The 23253-nt window shown below is 47.5% G+C and overlaps 3 protein-coding genes across 5 annotated transcripts; 2 read left to right on the top strand and 1 right to left on the bottom strand.

Annotated features, from left to right (window-relative positions):
• The first annotated feature begins 38 nt into the window (after positions 1 to 38).
• On the top strand, positions 39 to 3232 carry LOC142887015 (proton channel OTOP2-like). Its single transcript, XM_076024330.1, has 7 exons — positions 39 to 296; positions 889 to 1304; positions 1381 to 1517; positions 1602 to 1660; positions 1735 to 1853; positions 1931 to 2745; positions 2838 to 3232. Exons 1-7 carry the CDS (start codon positions 244 to 246, stop codon positions 3006 to 3008), a joined length of 1770 nt encoding a protein of 589 aa, XP_075880445.1. The 5' UTR covers positions 39 to 243; the 3' UTR covers positions 3009 to 3232.
• A 214-nt stretch (positions 3233 to 3446) lies between these two features.
• hid1a (HID1 domain containing a) lies at positions 3447 to 12136 on the bottom strand. The gene is made up of 19 exons (XM_076024329.1): positions 11962 to 12136; positions 11110 to 11259; positions 10134 to 10304; positions 9185 to 9301; positions 8536 to 8642; positions 8324 to 8440; positions 7540 to 7747; positions 7389 to 7445; positions 6985 to 7125; positions 6802 to 6892; positions 6572 to 6723; positions 6408 to 6486; positions 5936 to 6100; positions 5574 to 5801; positions 4863 to 5014; positions 4674 to 4760; positions 4467 to 4558; positions 4184 to 4342; positions 3447 to 4091 (listed from the first exon to the last, which is right to left on the bottom strand). The coding sequence occupies exons 1-19, from the start codon at positions 12025 to 12027 to the stop codon at positions 4028 to 4030; spliced, it is 2403 nt and encodes an 800-aa protein (XP_075880444.1). The 5' UTR covers positions 12028 to 12136; the 3' UTR covers positions 3447 to 4027.
• A 543-nt stretch (positions 12137 to 12679) lies between these two features.
• LOC142887011 (protein VCF1) lies at positions 12680 to 16052 on the top strand. 3 transcript variants are annotated; one of them, XM_076024325.1, is made up of 3 exons: positions 12680 to 12851; positions 13925 to 14042; positions 14355 to 16052. In XM_076024325.1, exons 1-3 carry the CDS (start codon positions 12823 to 12825, stop codon positions 14568 to 14570), a joined length of 363 nt encoding a protein of 120 aa, XP_075880440.1. In that variant the 5' UTR covers positions 12680 to 12822; the 3' UTR covers positions 14571 to 16052. The 3 variants fall into 3 exon arrangements, with proteins under 3 accessions (XP_075880440.1, XP_075880442.1, XP_075880441.1); XM_076024327.1 differs by lacking the exon at positions 12680 to 12851 and adding an exon at positions 13064 to 13340; XM_076024326.1 differs by lacking the exon at positions 12680 to 12851 and adding an exon at positions 13065 to 13612.
• Positions 16053 to 23253: the final 7201 nt, after the last annotated feature.

Here is a 23253-nt window from a genome sequence, read left to right as displayed (position 1 = left end):
GCACCTGCGGCTCGTCTTTATCATCAACACCTGGCGCAGGGCGCGAGCCGACCCGCAGCGAGAAAGCGCTGGCCTATTTGTTTTTTGTTTCCCCCTCTATTTGGTGTATTTCTTCGGGCTATCCGCGCGTGACACAGTTGGCACGTTCCAGGCAAGCGCTCGCGTCTTTCTAAAACAACCCCTCCCTAACCTCCCAAAAAAAAACTTGCTCGTGTTTTTCCTCCGTCACGTAGGAGGGGCACGATGAAAACGATAGCGCGGCTGATGTTCCGGACCTGCAACAAGCTTTTCTCTAGGTAATCCTGTCCACAGTGACGCATTGCATTCCTCACGTCTTTAAAATCAGTGACGAGAAACTGCAGTGGGCGGATATCATGCATGAATTATTAATAAATGTTTCCTTGAGTGTGTAACCCCTGCGCACACAGTGGGTTTATTGTCTTGAGGAAGTTTAGAAAATAGTTTAAAAAGAGGAATTAAAGGAAGAATGGGCAAAAGACGCGGTGTTTTCCTCAGAAACTGAAGAAGCGGAAGGATTTAACACGAAAGCTGACGTCACTGGGGCGTCGCACTGAGGGACATTTTTGCATATGTATTTGTATGCGTATTGGCTTTGTTAATACACCCAAATAAGGTATATAGTGTCATGACATGAGCGTAGCACAAGTCTGGCATTGTCTTGAGTCTTTACATACATACGGTGGCCCAGAGCAGGCAAAATCAAACGTTATTTCCATAAAGCCAAAATAACATGTTTTATGTCAAAGATAGGAATACATACCAGCTTGATTTTCACAATCAGTCCCAGTGGTAAAACACTCCTGACCTCCTTCACGTTTGTGATGCTGCTTACGTGACTCACACCTTCCTGATTTGTACCTGCTGCAGAAAGCGACCAAATGACCTTGCGCAGGACCACATGTCTAACATCGAGACAGCCGCCCAAATGGAGAACATCCAACACCTGCCCGCTCCTCCACCGCTTGCTGACGTGACGACAGCCGAGGATGATGCCCACTGCGTGGCGCCGGCGCCAGCCGTTGCGGTGGTGGAGAGGGCCCACCACGGCGGCGGCTGGCTGCTGTCCGGCATCATCAGCATCAACGTCCTGATCCTGGGCTGCGCTCTGGTCAGCGGCAGTGTCTTCAACAGCGTGGCCGTCACCGCCGTGCACAGGCAGGTCTTCCTCATCGTTCTGCTGCTGCTCACCGTGGGCTGGATGCTGCTCTACACAGGCGTCACCTCGCCCAGGCACCGGGAGGCCATGTTCAAAGATAGCCACGCGGGACCCGTGTGGCTGAGGGGTGAGAACCGAGAAGCCCTCTCGTGGCGGAAACGCTGCCGGGAGTTTTAAACCTTCTCTATTGTCGACTGTTGCAGCTGGTCTGCTGCTGTTTGGCTTCCTCAGTCTCCTCATGGACATCTTCAAGATCGCCTACTACGTGGGCTACCTTCACTGTGACTCTCCTGTCAAAGTGGCCTTCCCTGTCGTACAGGCGCTGTTTGTGTTCATCCAGGTTGAAAGAATCTCAATGGCAAAAGAAGATGCATCATTAGCTCCTTGATTATAAGAAAACAAACCCACTTTTTCTTTTGTGTAGACACATTTCTTGTGGACCCATGCAAAAGATTGTGTGCAGCTACACACAAATCTGACAAGGTAAGGCTGCGTTTTAACAATCTCCTGCTCCTCAAAGTTGTTTCTCTTGCCTTCATGCCGCTCACTTCCTCCAGGTGCGGCCTGACGCTCGCGCTCTCGACCAACCTGGTGCTGTGGATGGCTGCCGTCGCCGAGGAGTCTGTCCACCAGACGGAGGTTCCCCTTCTCAACATCTCGTACAAGACCTACAGAGGTACACAGACCCGAGTGTCGTTGCTGACCGATCGTTGAGGTCCCCTGCCATAGCTTGAGAAACTCTTTCCCTTGCAGCCGCCGATGGCAATAAGACATGCAGGTGCAGCCACTCTGCGTGCGACGCCTTCAAGGAGGCCTTCTTCTACCTCTACCCGTTCAACATAGAGTACAGCCTCTTCGCCTCAGCTCTGGTCTTCGTCATGTGGAAGAACGTCGGCCGCCCGGTGGAGGACCACAGCCATCGCAGGGTCAAGTTCCAGCCCAAGGACGTGTGCTGCGGCCCGGTGGCGGGGGTGCTGGTGGTGTTGGCTGGACTTGTAATCTTCATCATGTACGAGGTGCTGGTGCTGAAAGAGGAAGAGGAAGAGGAGAGCAGAGACAAGGCCCTGACCATTTATTTCATCGCCAACGTGGTCATCGCCAGCCTCATGGTCCTCTCCACGGTGATCGGCTGTGTCGTCTACCGGCTGGACAACCGGGAGCACGTATCGGGGAAGAACCCCACTCGCAGCCTGGACGTGGGCCTGCTGGTGGCAGCCTCCATCGGGCAGTTTGTCATCAGCTACTTCACCGTGGTGGCCGTGGTGGCCACAGGAGCCAGCAGCCGCCTCAACGCCCTGGACCTGTCCTGGGCCGTGCTGATGGTGCTCCAGCTGGGCCTGCAGAACTACTTCATCATCGAGGGGCTGCATCGGGAGCCCTTCCACGCCATACAGGAAGCCGCTCTGCACACCAACGCCCAAAGGGCCCTCCAAGAGCAAAGTGAGATGAGCGAGGACGCGGAGAGCAGGAAGCCCAGAAACATTCTGGGAGGTCTCGACGACAAGCCAAACTGGAAAAGGAGGGTGCAGAAGGAAGTTTGTGCCTTTTTGCTGTTGTGTAACATCATTGTGAGTTCTCCATTTCATAATTTACTGAAACGTCTACATTCCTGCTTGTAGTTTTCAAAAAGTTGGATAATCATTGGCTCTGTTTTTGACAGCTGTGGATCATGCCAGCCTTCGGTGCCCGTCCACAGTTTGATCACCCCTTGGAGACAAAATTCTACAAATTCACAATGTGGGCAGCCATTGTAAACATTGGACTTCCTTTTGGAATCTTCTACCGCATGCACTCTGTTGCCAGCCTGTTTGAGGTGTACTTGACATCGTAGATGTCGAGTTTTGGCTGTCGAGAAGGATACTGATTTTTTTAAAGCGTAATTTATTTATTTTATTAATGTATTAAATTTCTGAAGTTAAGAAAATAAACCTAAATGAAAAATGTTTCATTAACTGTCTTCCAGCTCATCCTAAATATTAAAGATCTGTTTCAGAAAGAAACTTTTCATTCTGTTATTGCCACTGAATAATTAATTCATTTGTCAATCAACCCCAATGCAATATCATGCAAATATGATCTTTTGAAAATTCAGCTGCACAGAGCAGTGCTGTGTGTTCAATGGCAAATTCTGTTTTGCCAAATCTTCAGCTAACTAAATAGGAAATACTACCATCTAGTGGTCATTTGATCAAATAGCAAGCGTTCGCTTTGCAGGAGGTCGAACCAGGAACAGGCGAAATAACGACAGTTCAGTAATGTGCACCACGGGTTTCACAGATGCATAGCAATATATATTTTCAAGATACTTTAAGGAAAATACAATTTTTCAACACCTAGCATCATAAGCATACCCGGCCAAATCACAACTTACATCTGGCCATAAACATATAAACAAAAACTGAACAAAAATAAATACAATCTCATATCATAGAGTCCAAAAAGTACATAATCACACCGACAACCAAAGCGGACACAGAGTGCAAGTTCACTGGAAAGCACGGCAAGCACAACAGAAAAATGTGGATCACCGTGGTGCCGCCCGAGCTGCGACTCACCTCGGTGCTTCTGACTGACATTCAGTGGTCTGGATACAGAGAAAGAAATGTACAAGCACGGTCACGTTTGGATAGTGTGTAGAATAACTCAGTCGCCTGCCGCCTAAACGTGAGGGGTATCGACCTCGCTCGTCCGAAAGAGTTGTTGTACGCGGGGGGGAGGAGGGGTCACGATGACGGTTACAGAGGCAACTATAACACAGTGAGGCTTACTGGGAAACCAGCAGATACTGAAGGAAAAGAAGAATAAACCCCTGCAGTTCAAACAGTCCTTCCTCACTTAGGTTTTCAGGTCTCACATCCTCTGGATCTCAAAAAGTCGGACGTCCGTGTCGTACCAGATGGGAGGGTCCACGTTGCTAAAAAAAAAAAAAAATGTAATCAACAAATGTAACGAGAAGCCGAGCAGTCAGAGTGGTGAGAGGGAGCGCCGTCGGTGCAGCAGACTCACCGTAAATAGACGACACCCCACATGTAGGTGCGGAACCACATGGCAGTGCCTGCGTTGGCCTGATACTTCCTGATAAGGATGGGGTGAGGGACTGGCAGCAGGCCCACCAATGTGCCGTGCTGGAGGAATTTCAAGATTTCTGATTCATCCGTCAAGCCCCTGCAGAAACACGCAAAGCTCAGCTCAGGGTTTTTTTGGTTTTTTTTGTAAGTGTATTTTTAATTTAGAAACAAAGACAGCAGCAGCAGCAGAAGCAGGAGGAGGAGCTGAAATGTGTCCATACTTGTCGATGCAGATCTTCTCCACCTGGGGGACCAGAACCTGCAGAAGTCGCATGATTGTCTGCAGAGGCAGTTTACACTTCCATGAGAGGACCTGGGGAAGAAATGCAAAAGAAAAGAAAATCTGGATGAGTCAAGTTCCGAAAAAAATACTAAAAATAAATAACATAAAAATCCAAGCAAATGCTTGAGATTGAGAAGATGCTGACCCAGTCTGGTGTGGGAGCCCAGAGTGATGTTGAAGAAGCGCTAGACAGCCGTCGCCTCTCCATCTCTGCCTCGGTGTAGAAAACATCCTGGTGACACGGAGACGAAGATTAATACACACACACACACACACACACACACACACACACACACACACACACACACACACACACACACACACACACACACACCTCGTTGTCTCGGCCTGAGTTGGACTCCGTGTCACTGGTCCCAGCCGCTGCACTCTGGTCTGCGTGGACGCTGTGCGAGGGATCCATCTTTGGAACTGAAACCATGGTGCCGTCTTCCGACACCTGCGACTTCTCTGTCAGTTTGTCAATGCCTGGAGGGAAAAATAAATATTTTTCCTCTCTCTCTCTCTATACACACACACGTATATACATATATATATATATATATATATATATATATATATATACATATATATATATGAAAGAATCACCAGGCAAACTGCCCTATTTTAAAAATGACGAATCCCATGAAAAGATTTTGCCTCTCAAGATTTGACACCTTTTGCTCCTCCATTTGGTGCAAAAACCTCCGCTGTACTGCTCCACATGTTGAGTAAATTCTATTACTTCTACATGCTGAGTTGTTTTTGCATTTCAGCGCCTCAAACAGGAAGTAACGTGACAAATCAGCAAATATTTTGGCCAAAATAATCCGAACAAAATGCTAACCCTCCTTTATTTTTCATTGCATCCGGTGCATTTAATGTCAAAAGCTATAAGCAAAATCAAGTTGCCACCTAGCCTGGTTTTCCTGTCATTTCTCAGTGATTCAAGCCTTTCTATGAGGGAGAACTAGACCTGCTGATCCTTAATGGAGTGTGGCGTGCAGGTCTAAACGACAACAATCCACAATGCGCTTGGAGCCCGCACCTGGCATGGCGACCAGGCTGGCCTTGAGCGTCCCGGGCTCTGCGGGGACGGCGGGGTGTGAGCCCTCCATGGACACCGTCTCCTGGGAGCTGGTGCGGGAGATGACATCTGGGGACTTCCTCTTCCTCTGCAGACCCTTCTGGATGGAGGCAGCGTCAGACGGCAGATTGGCCAACTGGTGGAACACGTTGCGCTTGCGGATGATGGCGTACACCAGGTTGCAGTTCCCTGGGGGCAGAGGGGCAGGTGTGCATGTGTGTGTGTGTGTGTGTGTGTGTGTGTGTGTGTGTGTGTGTGTGTGTGTGTGCAACGTGCAACAGAAAGTCTTCCGGCTCAGATTTCTTGCTCGTTTGTTTTCTTACCATCGAACTGGTACTGGATTATGTTGTTAAAAGCCTCCAGGAGGAAGAAGACCAGGTGATGGTTCTGCGACGCGGAGAACAGGAACCAGCTGGTGGAGAAGGCCTCAAGCAGGTGGAGCAGTTTATTGGCAGCCACCATGGAGAGGCTCTTTAAGTAGGGAGACACTGCCACAGAGAGGAAGACCTCAAGAATGGCAGATTGCCAGGGACGCCGCAGTACAAACACGCTTATGTAATGACTGGGCAGCCAGGTGGTGGCGCAACTAGCAGCTAGGAAAACAGCAAACTACCTCCTTCTTAAGCCTGCACCAGTTAGATGTATTGGATACACAGTTGTAGAGAACTTTGATACAACTTAAGCCTCGTTCAGACTTAGCCCATCCAGATTGAAACCCGATGGCTCTTTTGTAGTCTGAACAGTCACAAATCACATGAAATCCGATTTTTTTTTGCAAGACGGATTGAAGCTCACCATTCACGACTATGGTGAGAAGGCAGTCGAACAGGGGCTGCAGCCGCTGGTGGCCCGTGGTGATGACCTTGTGAAACACCTTGGAAAAACAATGGCGGTGAGCAGCGACTGCACTTTATGAACAGAACAGAAAATATCAATGAAGGAGCGGCAAACGCACTCACCACGATGAGCAGGTCAGCGTGAGTCCCTGTGAACACTGGGATGTCCATGGGCACGTGGACGGAGTAGGGCTTGTTGAGGCGCACGCCGAAGTTCCTCTCCCCGCTCAGCAGCAGCAGGATGAACACGCCGATGTGCATGAGTCCGACGCGGGCTGGAGGCGAGCGGTGAAACAAGCGCAGTCAGCAGCTGGAAAGAGGAGCGGCGAGGCAGCGCAGACAACAAGACTCACACTGGTCGGCCCTGGCGTCGTTCAGGTAGAAGAGGATGGGCACCAGGACATCCAGCACGTCGCTGCTCTTCAGGACAAAAAACAGGAACTTCTGTTGCCGGGGAGACAAATGGGAGATTTGTTACGTGGAAGCGTATCCCCACCCATGCCAGTTTTTGTTTGTCAGGGCTTTTAATTCCAAACCTTGTTGAAGTCGCAAAGCTTCCAGAAAAGCACCAGCAGCTCTTGGTGGAACTGGATCTTCTTGGTGGAGTTTGGAAGGTAAGTCTGAGTCAGAGGGTTGGTCAGCAGTCGCGCCAGGCCCTTCAATACAAAGTCAAAGTCCTGCAAATTGAAATAAAAGAAGAGATTTAGCACAGTGGACTTAGACTTAGACTTTCTTTATTGTCATTGCACAGCAGTGATTTCTTATACAACGAAACATTGTTGCTTGGCTCCGGAGTACAGCAATTTTTGCTAAAATATGAAACATCTGGAGGTAGAGTGGTGGTAGAATGGTGGTAAAATAAAAATTGATACATAGAATACAGATACAGTACAGTATTGTTGGGAACAAAAACAATGAACAGGGATGAAAGGTGTCGTACCTCCTCTCTGTGAATCCTCGACAAGTAATTCACAAACAAGTTTTCAGGACCTGTTGGCTGCACAAAGAAAATTATTTGGCTTTCTTTTTTCCAACCTTGACCTTTTCATCACATTTACACACGAGCCTGAAGTTCATCCGAGTGTCCGTACTTCCTGCTCCTCTATGCTGGAGGGGGAGGAGGGCCGGTGGGGGACGCCTCCGTCGTGCTCCAGCGCCACAATGAGGATCTGAACGGCCTGCTCCACCAGCTGCTCCCGGTAGTCGGAGAAGAGCAGGTGGTTGTACGGGATGCCATAACCCACCGGGTCATAGGCGCACACCACGTTGAGCAGGGAGGTGAACAGCGGCAGGGCGTGTCTGCGGACGGACAGGGGGCAATTGTGCAATTTAAATGGTGGCCACCAACAACTGTTTGACATTTCTGGTAGGAAAGTGGTTGACATGAAGATGAAGAAAACTGAAGAAAAATGTCATTAGGAATGTTGTGCAAAAAATGTGACCTAAGGCCTAAACATAACAGCCAGATCTACTGTTTCCAGATCAGCTCAGGTCTTCTCACTATCTAAGCAGGTATTTAAACGTCCCTCTTTCAATGAGATTTGGCCATGGACGTATTATAAGAACTGGATACTGGACTGGCAATATGGTGGTGAGCCGATTTTTCCCAGTGGCCATTCGTGGTACTGCAGCAAAGAAATCCCATGGGCCCAAAAAGCATTTTTCCCATAGACCGCAACACAAAAACAAACGCCTTTAAAACGGCTGACAGAATAAAATTACATTTTAGACAAAGTTGTGCTATTTTTAGAACAGACCTGCGGGCCACTCATGTGGTCCTTGAGGGCACCGTGCTGGTGACCCCTTGTTTAAACCAAATCAAACTTCCTATTTAGTCCATAGTCCACACACTCTGGAGTCCTCTGGCATCCTTACCTGTTTTCCGTGGAGCAGAAGAACGTCACCCAGGGGTTTATGACGCTGCTGTCCGCCGACGCCGGCAGGTACATGGCCTCAGAGAAGCAGGTGGTCAGCAACCTCAGCAACTCCGTCCTAAAAGAACAAAGAAAAAAAAAATCAGTCAGTCCCACCTGAATACCAGCGAGGATGGGAACCGATGTTAGCGAGCGCTGGCACCGGTGCCTCACCTGTTCAGGTCGTGGATGTAGTTGAGAGGGGGCGACTGTGCGAAGCCCACCCCCGACTCCCAGATGTATTCGCAGCTGTCGATGGTTTGCATGCTCTCCACCGAGTCCTGCGTTACGAATAAGAAATTAAATAAAACCGTTGAGAAAATGTGTTCACAGGAAGAATTGAGACTCAGAACTACTGCTGCTTTGCTAACAAAAGAGAAACACATCCCAATGACAAGTGCAAACTAAACTTGAGGTAGAATGGGTGTCTAAGGAATATTAATTAGGTCACTCAACTGGCAAAAAATTATGTATTTAATAAAAAAAAAGTGTTCAGCTGCTGTATTTTGGAATCAATTCATATTAAATGAGGGCAGTTAAGGTTATGAAGAGAATATTATGCAATACAAATGTGCGTCTAGTTGGAAACATTCCCTTCGAGCCCTCGAGAGCTGAACTTGAAAAACTTCCCGGTACGGCTGACAGTGTTTTAAGCATTATTCACTGGGGAACTTCAGACCAGGAAGCAGGAGATGGAGCTAAAATAAACCCTTTTGAAATCTTTAAAATGACAGAAATACACAAAGTAATCTTTTTCAAAACGTGTCACTAAATATTTGTCCTGACAGTGATGAAATGAGGAAGGGGGAGGGGGGGCGCTCACGGGGCCTCTCCTGTGGCTGTGCACGGTGAAGTCGGGGCAGAAGAGCAGGTCAGCGATGGCGAGGAGCAGCGACTCAGCCAGCGGTCGAGCGCCATCGTCCTCGTCCAGCTCATCGGCCTGGAAAATCAGATTGCGAGCATCCGATTAGATCAAGATCAGTCTTTCTTATTATTTATCACTGAAGGGAAAAGCAAGGGAAAAAAAACCTGTTAATGCAGTGTGTGTGTGTGTGTGCATGTGCGTGTGCGTGTGCGTGTGTGTGTATGTGTGTGTGAAATCCCCAGCAGCTTCACAGTTCCTGCTCTGCAAGGAAAGAAAAATACATCTCTCAACCTTCACCCGGGCTGGAATGAGGAAACAGAATTCACAAAGCAAGTCGCTTCACTCGCTTTTTACGTGCCTGATTCTTCTACTTCATGCCCTTCCTGAAATCAGTTAGGAAGAAAAAAAAATGAAGAAAAAGGGAATTAAAGGCCCAGGGTTTGAAATTTAAAGGGATCTACTGGCATTAAATGGAGGAGAAAATACGTTTATAGATTCAGCGAGACTAAAAATGCTAAAAAAAAAAAAAAAAAAAAATGCTGCTGTGTTTTCACTAGCGGATAATAATCATTTACGCTTACATAAAGAGAAAGTCTATTTGTATGTGTGACATAACATATTTGACATTTTTTCTTTTGCCACATTAATCCACATCTCTTGGTCATACATTTGGTGTCTTCGGTGTGTATCTACAGTGTAGAAAGTAGTAAAAGAAACAGGTGTGTCCAAACTTTTGACTGTAAGTGTACATGTAAGTGAGATCTGCTCAGGGTTTCATGTTGTTGCTGTGACATGCAGCTGGTATAAGAACAGCGTCAACATTAACACTGTCCCTGATGTGTTCTCTTATTGACAGGTGGCACTAAAAATCTTACATGCTGGGCCTTTTAAACACCTTCCCACTCACCCCAGCCCTGCCGGCCCCGGGCACGGTCGACCAGAAGAAGCCCCTCCAGTCCTGGTCCTCAAAGATGTAGGGGAGGATGCGACTCAGGATCCGGGTGCAGTTCAGGAGCACCTGCTTCTCCTTCTCGCCGGGGCAGCCGGACTCGGCACCCTGCACCAGCTTCTCCACCGCCTGGGGTGATGGAAACACGTGCAACGTCCTCATTTATCGTAAAATAAATGAAAATGTCTGAGCTATTTCTGAGGAGATGGTTGTTGGAACTGTCCACTTACTGTGCAGAGTAACTAGGTAGTCCTCTGTTTGTTTTACTACAAATATCAGCCTCTTTTTTTAAATTACAAACTTTCAGATGTGGCCGCTTTTTAAGTGATGCAGAGCCAAAGCTTTAATAAAATATCGACTACATTATGCATGAAGCACTAATGGCTATATTTGGAAAACAAAACTGCAGAAACGTATGAATTATTGCGACTGACGAAACACAGAATTGCATGGTGAGATAGTCGAGGGAGACGATTTTAGCAGATTTTGTCAGGAAAACATTTGGCCCAAGAGCGGGGAGCATATGCTGTTTTCGTGCTCAGCCTTTGACAGTGATTTATTTTAAGGGACTTTTTCATCTTCGGTCTAAAAAAACAAAACAAAAAAAACAACAACAAAGCCCTTTGAATCAGATCAGCCTTGATGGCTTCTGTCTCCTCCTCTTTATTTAATTAGGCTGCACGTACATCTGTTTTGTTTCTGATAGGCAGCTTCAAACGGAAGCCGGGACCCAGAGACGGGAAGCGGGGGGGATAGGAAGTACCGCTGACTCACTCGTGCCCACAACAGAGAGCGTGAGTGGGCCAGGGAATCAAGCTCACCGGTTTTCTTTATTTTTTTTCAGGAGGACAAGGAGGTTCTGCTGTAAGCAAGTGGGGGGGTGGGGACCCTTTCTCTTGCACAAAGTTTGCATGGCACTGTTATCAGTTCACACCTTATAGCACAGGGTTGCCAGATTGGAGGGGGACTCCTCACGGACGGCTCTTATCTCTGCAGCTGGCACCAGTGCAAAAACATCCTGCACTGTGGTGGTGGTGTCTGCCCAGAACTGGTCCCAGAATGCATCGTCTGTGGCTTCCACTGGCTGTGGAGGAGAGGAAAGGAAAGGAAAGGAAAGGAAAGGAGAGGAGAGGAGAGGGGGAGGGGAGGAGGGAGAAGCAACGTGCACTTGGTTATCTAAAGGGAGAGTGAGCATTTTCACAACAGAAACACAACCTCCCTTTCTCCCCCTCACCGATTGATCTGGCAGTGCATTAAAGGATCACGTTACCTTGTCGTCATACGTGCACGGTGGCGCACACACATACACACACATGGCATTTTTACAGCCCACTCCAGACCAGCCCAGTAATGTAAACACAGGCTCTGCTCCAAACGACGCTGATGGAGCATTATCTGAGCACACCGTGCACCTGCTTCTGCAAACCTGCTTCAACACCCCCCACCAAACATCATATTCTACGTCATCGCCTTCTTTCCCTCCCAGATTTTAACGACGCCATCGTTTAAATGGTCAAAAATAGAAAAGAAAAAGCTCGATAATCTGCATGGAAGAATGGAGCACGATTCGAAACAGCACATTTGGACAACAAACGTCGCAACGCCCGTCTGCGGCAAATCCCGGCACTTTATAACGTTCACAAATTCACAGCAGGCATGCAACATGAGGCTTGTGCGTGTCCTAGACGCGTTTCCTCATCTCCTCGGTGATGCTGCTGCTGCCCGATGCACTGATCTCCTACACATTAGAAACGCTCTGCTGGGCTGGAAGGAAGCAGCGACATACCTGTGTTTTGGTTGTCAGCTGAATCACCGCCTTCCTGAAGTTGAGCTTCGAGTCGCTGCTGCCCATCGCGTCTTATTTCCCTTCAGAATAACAAGACAACAGAATAACAGGGCCGCCGCTGAGAATCCCTGTTAATCTCACCTTCGTCCTTCTCCGCTTGACTCATTGGCGGAGGCGTTCCCCCCCTCTCTCGCTCTAACCCCCTCCTCTCTGGACCTGCTGCTGCTGCTGTTACGTCACATGACGCAGAGGGTGTAACTTCCGGGTTGTGGGTGAGCTGTGTTTGATAAACAGCGTCTAGCATAAAACAAATAATACAGAACTAACATGGAATTACTTTAGTTGAACATGTTTATAAATGAATAAAAATTACTTTATAAATCCATTTTTTTAAATCGATTTTGTTATGAAGAATTTGTCGACACAACTGTAGCTCTTGTAGCAACGACCCAATCAACCAGACTGACATCAACTACAACACTATCCTCTGAAAAATGTAAAATCTCTAAATGAATGTAAGAAAAACACACAACAAATTAGGTATTATCTGTGGCAAGTAGACAGAAACATTAACATACTGGACAATAGTAGCGCAGCGCTTTTAGTTCAACTTTTTCCTATCAATTATTTTCTTTACAACCACGTGACCAATGACTTCAAAGCCATGTAGTACTACAAAGGAAAAAAACAAAACAAGATCCATGTCTTTCCATTGGATTTAAGCACATTTTGAATATGTACTTGTATATGTATGGTACTGTGCGAAAACAAGCAAATATCAACATACAATACTGATAAATTGTACTGGATACAATTAAGTCTCAAATATCTTCCATAACGTGCCACAGTGATTTTAAACCAATGCTGAATTGTTCTAATTCTCTGGGCAGGTAAGACACATTTGCTGTTGATACCATGGTGTATCGCTTATTCTATGTCATTATTGTGTGATACTATTAGCTTTTAAAGCGGGATATATTCAGTGTAACAACTAAACAGGTATATGACGCTATCGCTCCTATTGTGATTCCTTTCAGAACGAGTCGGAAAAGAACACTTCAATTCCCAGCGGGCATTGCGGATTCGACTACGCTATCTGCGCAGTCGCAGTTTCATGTAAACATTGCCGTTAAGGTTCGCTTTAGTCTTAGGTGTAGCCTCTCGGCTGGCGAGTTGCATTTTAAAAGAAAAGCAAGGCCCTTCCTGTTGGCCCATGATATTGTTAGATTGTTAATGCGGACATTTGCCATTTTTCTGCAACGTATTTTGTGTTCAGTTATTTAAAAGTAAGAAGGGCTGGTGAGCAGTGGCCTTAGCTCGTCAGGGTACACTGTTCAGGGCTGGCTAGCCCACCTAGCTCGTCATCGTACCATCTTTATGTAAGTTGGAGCCAACTTGGCTGATACGACGACGTAGTTGTGTCTTATTTGAGAGTCTTAGCATGTGTGTTTGGTTTCATATCATTATTCAACGCAGTTAGGGTTAAGGGTATAGCTGCGGTAGCTTAGCTCGCTTGGCTGATAAGCTGTGGTGGTATTGACTGGAACCAAGCAGGGTTATCAAGTCGATAGGCAGCCTCCTGCTCGACCAAAAGCAACAACGGGAACGTGTCGAGACCATTTCAGCGTCATCTTATGTTGACTGAAAACAGGTGAGCGACGCCCAACAGCTCTCGCACAGTCGACTGGTGACTCGCCGCTCGACCGAAATGGCGGAGTGATGTTTTGCCATGTCACGTTAGCTTGACTGATTTCGGGAAGTTTGAACGCTACTTGAGATTACCGTGTGTGTGTGTGTGTGTGTGTGTGTGTGTGTGTGTGTGTGTGTGTGTGTGTGTGTGTGTGTGCGCGCGCGCGCGCTACACGTAGCACGGGGTATATCCACATACGTGTACAAATTGTACCACAAAGTGCAGCAGTTTATGGTCGCTTGACTATTGTGTTTGTGCTCGCAACCAAAACAGGAAACGGCAGCGCAGTGGCGGAGAAGAACAGAATGGCCAGCTGGTGCCGCAGGCCAAGAGGCAGAGCAGAGGTCATCCCTTGTCCCCTGAGCCTGGCCGGGATGCCTTCGACTCCGAGGTACGGGGTCAAGCCCGCAATCTCCACCTTTCCCTTCCCACTTTTGCCCCTGCTGCTCTCTGCCACATCCAGGTCATGTAAATGTAAAGTAAAATCACCTCACTATTGATTCTCATCAGTTGCTGCGTTTCCATTACCCCTAGAATTGTGCAAAACCAAAATATTTCAAGACAAACTGGTAATGGAAACGCCTAAACTTCAAAAAAAACAACAACTCTCAAATATGGAAATGCAGCTATAGTCTGGCAGCATTGTTGATTGGAAACATTTGCAGCTGGCTCCGCAATGCTCACGTCCACTTCTGCTTTTCAGTCGTCCAACAGCGAGAGCAGCATCAGCACTCCAGACCACACATCTGGGAACTGCACCAGCCACTGCGTCATGGGCCCCTGCAGCCCGGTCGGCTCGGGAAACCCCTCAGAACTGGCCGCGCCAGTAAACATGGCGTCCTACCTGCACATCAACCGCATCCTGAAACACGCCCACTTCCAGAGCCTGCAGAACCGAGGCCGCCTCAGGGACACATGATCGCCTGACGCGATTCTCTCTGTTCTGCGATGAGAGGAGCATGTTGCTTGAGAGATGTCACATGCTGGTCCACTTCACTCAGCTCTTCCCACCTGTCTCCAGTTACTGCAGTGTCTCTGGACAGAGAGCAGCTCCTGGTCAGGTATCTGGACGGGGGTTCATCCTTCAGATAAATCAAAGTGATAATCATTTTAGCAATAATAATTGTGTGATCATTGTAGAGGTTTTCTTTTTTCTTAAGGGCCTTATTGTGAGTGACGATAAATTCCGACGTTTTGTGCTCCTGCCGCTGCAGCAAGAAGGCACTGAACGCAATTTTAGGCCGGTAGGTGTGTGACCCGTTTAGTCTTTGTAGAGAGTGATGCTGAGTCTGAGGTCTGTGTCGGTGCAGGGACCAGCTTCAGGGAAGGTTTGCACTTGTCTCACTCTGCTCATTTGCGTTCATATTCAGACAGGGACTCCTTCGCGTGAATGCGTAGGTGCCATGGGTGTCGATGTAGCCCAAAAAAAAAACAAAAAAAAAAGTTTTCTGAAAGTTAATTAGCTACTTTAATAGATTTCCATTAGATGTAGTGGTAAAGCAAGTTGTGATTTCTTTAGAACACGAGCAGGTTTAATCACTGGCAACTTCTCTACAGAACAGCTACGTAATTGCTAAAGTTATGCAGTGCTGGCTGTGGCTTTTACTGGTGAGGATTTCTACCAACTTCAGTCTTTACTAATAATTGGCAAAAGGTGTCGCTACAATCCATCCTGCTGTCTAATGGCACCTTTATACATTCGCTGAGGGTTTATTTTTATCTGCAGAATTGTTCATTTAAATTTAAGCCAACCGGCGGAAACGTTAAAACAATATTCAGAAATTCTTCCTTGAAGGTCTTTTTGTGTGTTTATCAGCAGTCATTTAATTACAATTGTAATGTCTGGAACAATTTTTCAGAGATACAAAAGCATATCAAGATTAAAAAAAAAAGATTAATATAATCTCAAAGACATTTTTCAATCAATCACCATGACCACAAACTGCCAGTTAGATCTGTGAACTCCTAAACTTCAGCTTTAAAAAAAAAAAAGAAATAAGGGCATTCCATGGACTTTGTTTGCAATAATCCAGGAGCCTCTTAATAGCTGATTTCATTGCAGACGAGTGTTTCTGCTTGTGCACGAGTATCTGCTGTATGCTTGTCGCTGTGCACTGAACATCCAGGTACAAGCACTGGTTCCACAGGTGTGAGTGTCACTCCTCAGCGTGGGATTGATTCTAGGGCTGAACACTCACCCCAGGAGTGATCTTAGCTGTTAGCTTTGACTTGAGTTTCTCATTCTGGTTTCTGAAATAAAAGCGTTTTTGAAGATGTGGTCTATTTTTTTTAACAATATATTTTTTTGTATTTGATATTGTTCACGACATTAACCCGACATTGAGTTTTTGTGTAAATACACCTTCATTTAAAAAAAAAATAAAAAAATGTTTTGAACATAGATGATGGATTCATTTTTCTCTCAATGTGAATTTTTGTCTGTTTTCTGGATTTTCTGAAGGAAACCTATCAGCCGTGATGCAAACATAAATTTACACTAAACGCAGGGATTTCCCCCACCCCACCCAACACCCTCCCTTTGTCCCCCGCCATCCCACCTGACTAGTAATGAATGACTCTCCATGCATTGAGAGCGCCATTAATGAGATATGACCTGTGTGTGAGCGAGGAGCAGTGAAAAGGTTTCTGTAATTAGCACCCTACACGTCCTTGTCTTGTCACAGACAGAGTAACAGATTACGTACATTAATGCGCCGCACGTAACCACAGTTACCTCGCCGGCCGGCCGGTCGGCCGCCGCGGCTCCTCATTACCCCGCTTTCTTTGATGCTCTCACTGCACCGCCACTTAATTAAAGACGGTGAATGAACACCGTGACAACTCAGGTGAGCTACTACAAATTATTTTCAAAGGAACCAGCCACGAAACGCACATCTGCATCACATATGAGGCAAAAGTGCTTGATGGCTGGTTTATGTTGCTAAAGACATCAGTAAGATGGAAAAACTTGAAAGGCCCACTTGCACTAGCACAAAATGGAATTGTAAAATTATTAAAGTGTATGTTTTGAGTTGGATAATAAATCATTTATCTTGCTAGTAACTATTTCCATGATTTTACATTCATGACAGCCAGTATAAGAAAGATATGAAACCAAGAGGGACGTTGCAAAACTGGCATTAGCATTAGCTGCGATATACTCTCTTACTATTAGATGCTGGTCAATCTTACACTCTGGCCCTTTAAGTCATTACAAAAGAAAGAACAATCAGGGCAGACTGAGCTGCACCCTGCCTTAAGTGTCCTGTTTATCAAGAGCTGGATGCATTTGTTGACATTACTCTGCTCAGATAGCATTCAGTGCTAATGGTTTGGTGCGTAAACTGTATTATCTCAAAAACCAGAAAGACTAGAACGTGATTCCTGCAACCAGAGCACCGTGAGACATTGGCGTCTGCTGTATTTGCAGAGGGGCACACACACTGCATGTCGGGAGTCCAGATGTTCATGCATACAGCAGTAGAGGGCAGCACACTCTGAGTGTAGACTGGACACCGATTAAGTTCCGCAGCCTCTCTCATAAATGCCACAGATTGGAGAGCGGGATCAAATCACATGGGCTCTGTGGCAGATATCAGCCTTTAATCTGTTTTCAGACGCGCACAGTCGTCTCCGACCGGCGCACAGATTTGAAGGTGGGCGGTGATGAATGGCCGGCATCAGTGCAGCGGAGAAGCGCGAGAGAGTTAAATGAACTGTCCTTGTTCTGGGGTCTATGTATGCGCATACATTGCGTTGTTGCATTTTATTTGATTCTGATCTGCCCTTAAGGCTCATTTGTTAATGTCCAAGCGTCCAATTCACCTTCAGCTACTGGCTTTGGAAATGTTTTAAAGGACCTGTGTTACGCAACAGGGCCAGTGTTTTCTACAGCACAAAAATAATACATGCAACTGGCCTGAATTCCTCACAAATGGTAAAAGTCCATCCGTTACTTTTTTTGCTTGATCCACTAAAACGTGTTCTGAAAAATCCAGCTCTGGAAACTGGTCCTTTGTGATGTCACAGAGGGCAATCAAAACCTCACTGATACCTTCCCCGGGGTTAATGACTATACTGGTCTGCACTCAAGACCGTCGCTTGTCCTGTCTTGTTTTTGTCCCCCCTGCAAACGGGTGGAAGGCCCAACAAAGCTTCATCTCTAGCTGGAGGCTGTAAACAGAGGGCTAAATATACTGTATTCTGAAGTCCAACGGAGTCCTATGATTCATTCATCACGCAAGGCTGCTCCACTGTGGTCTGGCGCCGCAGAAGGAGGATCTGAGAATGGGTTCGGATATGAACCTTTTCGACGACAATAAGAATTCCTTGAGTCATCTCAACAAAGACGGGGACAAACAAGTCACACGACGAGAGCCCTTCCGGTCTTTGCTCCGCGTAAAGGCTACCGGGACGTCGGTGAAAGCGGGCTGAAGCCTGATTGGGTCACCCTGGCGCCTCACTGCCAGGCTTTGGCCAAAATGTATTTGGGCAGCTGTTGCCTAGCACGAGATGGTGATGAGGTTGGCATGGGGCGACGCTGCTCTCCCTCACCAGCCAACACAAACATCTGCTTCGCCTCCCCACCACCACTTCGCCCGACATCAAACAACAAAGCTCGCCTGCTCTGCTGCCCCCACGGCCAATCCCAAGAATTAATGACCCACCAAGCATATTAGCGGTGCCCTATTGGCCCGGCCTGGCTTGAGCGGGGAATAGGGAAGGCCGTGGCAGGCGAAGCAAGGAGAGGCCGGGGTTACTGGGTCAGGATGATGGAGTACTTCCCAGGTCAGGATTAAGATGGATATTCAAGCAACAACGAGACGTTTTGCCAGATTTATGCGCGTCCTTTACCAATTTCAGACCACCATATAAATGCTCAATTCAAAATGTTCTCGTTTCTACTAAAAAGTGTTGAATTTTCTTTGTTGGCCTCCTCGAGCCAAGTGAGTCAAGAGGTTGTAAAAACACAGTTAACGGCGATGAAAGCGCAGCACTCGGGCCGAAACGACCCGCTCTTGACTTAGAACAAAAACCAAGAAGCAGCTTCATTCTGATCGTCTGCGGGTCCAGCCGACGTCGGCCCCTGCAAGCGCTCAAACTTCCCCTAAATGTTGCCGTCAGGGCCTTAGAAGGGGAGGACTGGGTTATCTCACTGGGCTGTAGCCTAAACATGTTCCACAAATGCAGCTGGAAAACAGACACGATCTCCTCAAACAAGAGAGAGGAGCATGTGTGAGTGCTCTGGAACAGAACTGTCTGCACTCTAAACGCTCCCAGTGCACCAAACATGATAAAGTCAGATTACGGACGTTAACAGCCACGGCTTTTACACATGCGCTTTTTCCGCGTTGCAAAGTCCACAACAGTTTTGTGTTTTGCTTTCGCTTCAGCTCTGACAACAGACGGCACATTGACTCAGTACTCCCAGAATGTTCATCCCATGTTAAATTCTCTCGCATGGGCATAATACATGGGGAGGAAGGGCGAAGATTTGCATTTGACAAGATCATCTGCAACTGTGGACTTAGTCATAACAGATAGACGTTCACCCTTGAACACGCGCGAACAGTAGCCTGACCTGATAGCATCACAATAGCCTCCCCTCCCCCGAAGGTTTTTGACTTATACAACTTTTAACTGCACATACTGTTTGGCAAAATACCGCCTTTAAACTTTTAACTCATCTATCAGTGCAGGTTTGATAACCAAAGCCCACTCGTGCCATCACCTGACTTACCCCCTAATACACAGCGGACCCCATAAAAAAGAAGTTGTCTTTCTGTTTGTGAAGTTCCTTTTTGATTCACTGTGTGAAGCTGTGTAGTCTGAGATGAAAAGTGAAGATCTAAAAAAAAAAAAAGAACTTACATACTTACTACATACATCACGTGTGCACAAGCCCACAAAATAAGGGTGTTTGGGCGGTCCAGAACCTAGAAAGTGCTGCGGTGAAATGCAATAGTTGGGCAGAGTCCCGCTAAGTGGGACTGGCTAGACGCTGGAGCACGCTCTTAGCCCGACAACATACAGACAGCTGTTTTCTAATGGCCCACTATTAACTGGATGGCAAACGGGCTGCACTCAGGCCAGCGCTGTTAGCTCAGAGAGGACGGGGCGGCGCAGCTCACACAGGCCCCCGGTGTCGTCTCCGTGTGGTTGACCTGCCACACGGGCGTGTTTCATCACCGGAGGACTGAGACGGCGCCGCTCACAGCCGCCGAGGTACAATTTGTTGCATTTGGACTATAACTGTCAGGAAGAGATATGCCCCACACTTAAATAGCCGCCCATAATCTTCCCCTCTCCCTGTATTATCCTAATTGAACCCATGGGCGGCCCACGCCATCAATAGCTGAGCTCATCTCCAAATTAATAAAACATGGGGCTCCTCACCGAAAGCCACGCCGGTGATGGACCTTGAAGCCACTCAGACACACTAAAGGACTGTGAGCGTCTGCAATCGCAATTTTCCAAAGGAACGGAAGCACAATAAAAACCATCTCAATCGCGTTCTGCTTTTCAAGTTCCCACAGCTGCCGCGGTCCTGGGAGTAGCCCTTCTTCTCCTTCCCCTCAGTACCCCAAATGCTTATTTAAACCATTTAGAAACCATTTGCCTAGACATGTTTTTTTTTCTGAAATCCAGCCAGCAAGGGTGGATATCGGACCGGCGGCTCTGCGGATGGCGCTCCGACTGCATCAACAGGTGATGGCAGCGCAGGCCGCTCTGTTTTCCCTCGACGGCAGACTGTGACGGAGCCGTGTGTTCCTCGACTGGGCCCGAGACATCAACAAGTGCCGCATCAGCAAGTGAGGGGGTTGTTGTTTTTTTTTCCGCTCTCTCTCTCCTCTCCGAACGATGACTTAGGCTTTATTTTTTGACTGGCTGGACTGACGTGGGATGGGAGAGTCGATGACAGAGGCGGTCATCATAATAAGACCTGGATCTTAATAACAACAAATCCTGGAGGACGATAAAAAAAAAAAAAATAGCAGCCAGAGGTTATTAAAGGCATCTATCACGTCTGTCGTGAGCGGTCGTCTCTCAGTCACCATCCCTTCCCCTCCTCCCTCTCCTCCTCCTTCACCACCTCCTCGAGAAGGTGATCGCTCCTCTGTCGAACATGAAAACTTGCGGCGGTCAAAGACAAACTTCCACCCCTTTTTCTCACATGATGCAAAAAAGGTTTGAAACCCGCCAACAAGAGGCACTTTCAGAAAAACAACCTACCGGGGGGGTTCGGCCGAAAAAGGAGGAAACTCCGAGGCGAGATAGCACTCCTTCAACATCATCAAAGCATACCTGGCCTTGAACGCACCTCCGAGCTTTTGAGATACTCGCCGTGTTTTTTTTTTTACAGCACTGTTAGTGGGCACTTGGGAGAAAAAAAAAAAACCCTTGCAGGACATCGGGAAAGGAATGCCATAAAAGCTGGAAGGCCATGACAACTTGATGAGGCATCAAGACCAACCGCGAACAAGCGAGCAAACCGTGGGGGCAGCAGGCGGGCTGACATCACAGCACCGGGGCAAACCGACTCACGGATACATGGCCAACAGAGAAAAGCAAACTGACCCCCCCCCTCCAAAGAAAACTGTGAGTAATCCGCGGACAGAGCGGACGGTTGTTTGAATACCTCGACGCAACCGCTCGTCTGTGTGATGGAGGAACCATCAAACCAGGGGGGCCGAGCCGGTTCCCATGGCGGGGGGGGAGGGAGGCGGGGGTGCAGCACACAGAGAAGATTCTTCTCACCCTCGCAGCCTCTGACGCTTCAACTGGAGTGGTGTGCACGTGCAACACGCGCCGAACGGCGATTTAACGTTGGAAACGTTTTGAGTGTGGATTCAACGTGAAGTCGTAAAACTGTAATTGTCTGCTGCTGAGATGCCTCCCGGCAACTCGACACGCACGGACCTTCGAGAACCGCCAGCCCACTGCAGTTTGGTTGCTTTTCAGAAGAGGGCATGAGACATCTCATCTCATCTCGGGCCAAATATTTCCATAGAAGTTGCAAATCGATCTTCACGTAAAAATTGCAGAATGTTCCACCCCGCAAATTCCACTGAGCGTGATTTGCTAACGGTTACAGAAGCGGCCAACCGGACCAATTTGCGTAAACGCAAGAGAAACAGTGGACACGCTGCTACACTTCACCGCTGCTCAGAATTTGGCCGCAAAAATTGCAAAATTGGAAGCAATTCCTGTTTCTGTGTGGCCGCCGCTATTGCCTCCAACACAAATAGGAAAGCCGGAGGGATCCGGCTAAACAAGCAGCATCAAATCTGATTGGTCTCATTGAATTTGATGGACAGGAAGTTTTGTCCAATCACCTGCCATTTTTTTTGCCTCCTGCTTTACAAAACGCTTTCTACAACCTCGAGAGTAGCTGAAATAACTCTCAAGAATTCAGGAACACCAAGTGACGCCAAGAAGTTTAAGTGAAAATAAACAATATTGAATTCTTTATTCTACTATCGACACTAAAACTGGGCCCCAGACAGTCAGAAACAGACTTTTATTTTTCAAAGTCTAAATACCTACCGGAGGCTGAAAGTCGTTCAAAGACACTCCCACAGTTCGGGGGGGGGCGTTTGACGAATGAGTCGTACATTTTAACGTGATACCTGGCTGCAGACTCCCTCGGCCCTGTTGTACGAGCGTTGTCAAGGCAAATGACATTTTTAGGGCCGAATCCAATTGTCGAAATAACTGCAAAGGAGAAGCCTGACGCAGGATACGCTTCGCCAAAGTGTGGCCTCCCTAACGACAGAGTATCGTGTGCGAGTGAGACTGCGTTCTACCCGGTGATTTATTCTCTCCAAACTCCACTGAAACATGTTTTACATCCCTCAGATTGTCTTGTTCGGCGCAGCGGAGCGGAACGTCGACTTAAATTACTTAAAGGGAGTTTTTTTTTTTCACCTTCTCCGTTTATATGCGAAACTTGGAGTCTGTCCAGCTTTGGTTCAAATTTGCAGCTTTGATTCTTCTTACTTATTTATTTATTTATTTACTTTTAAAGAAGTTGCTCACTGTCTTGTTTTACCACAGGTTAAAAAAAAGAAAAAGGTGGAGCCCCCCAAAAGACATTAAGTGGAGGATTTATAGCCACCATATATTTGAGTGGAGGGCTACTAAACCTTATAAAGTCTCTTTTGGCACCGTGAGGTTTTGCTTTCTCTGTCTCGCTCTGTTGGTTTTCTCTCCCTGTTGCTACAGAGTGCCTACAATTTCCCTCTCTTTTATTTTCATTGGCATTTAAAGAGCTCGGCGCTCCGTTGAATGTACTCATTGAACGGTGAGCCCTTTAACGCGCGCACAGGCGCGCACGCACGCGCACGCACAGATACATTAGGACACGCACACATGCACACAAACAAAGACAGCGGTGGTGGTGGTGGCGGGGGGGGACATGCGGCGAGCAGACCCTGACTCTGTCGCTCAATGCCACAGGACGTTCGAACCCCGCGAGTCCGAGTCGTGCACCGGCTCTGAAAGCATTTCATCCCGGTCCGAGCTTGTTATTGTCAGGGCGGGGGTGGGTGAGGGTGTGGGTGGGGGGGGCGCGCATTAATTGATTGGCTTGGTTTCTTTTT

This window comes from Nelusetta ayraudi, unplaced genomic scaffold, assembly GCF_046127955.1.
Source record: "Nelusetta ayraudi isolate G7.1 ecotype Tasmania unplaced genomic scaffold, CSIRO-AGI_Nayr_v1 ptg000016l, whole genome shotgun sequence".
NCBI lineage: Eukaryota > Metazoa > Chordata > Actinopteri > Tetraodontiformes > Monacanthidae > Nelusetta > Nelusetta ayraudi.
This window is presented reverse-complemented; position numbering and strand designations above follow the sequence as displayed.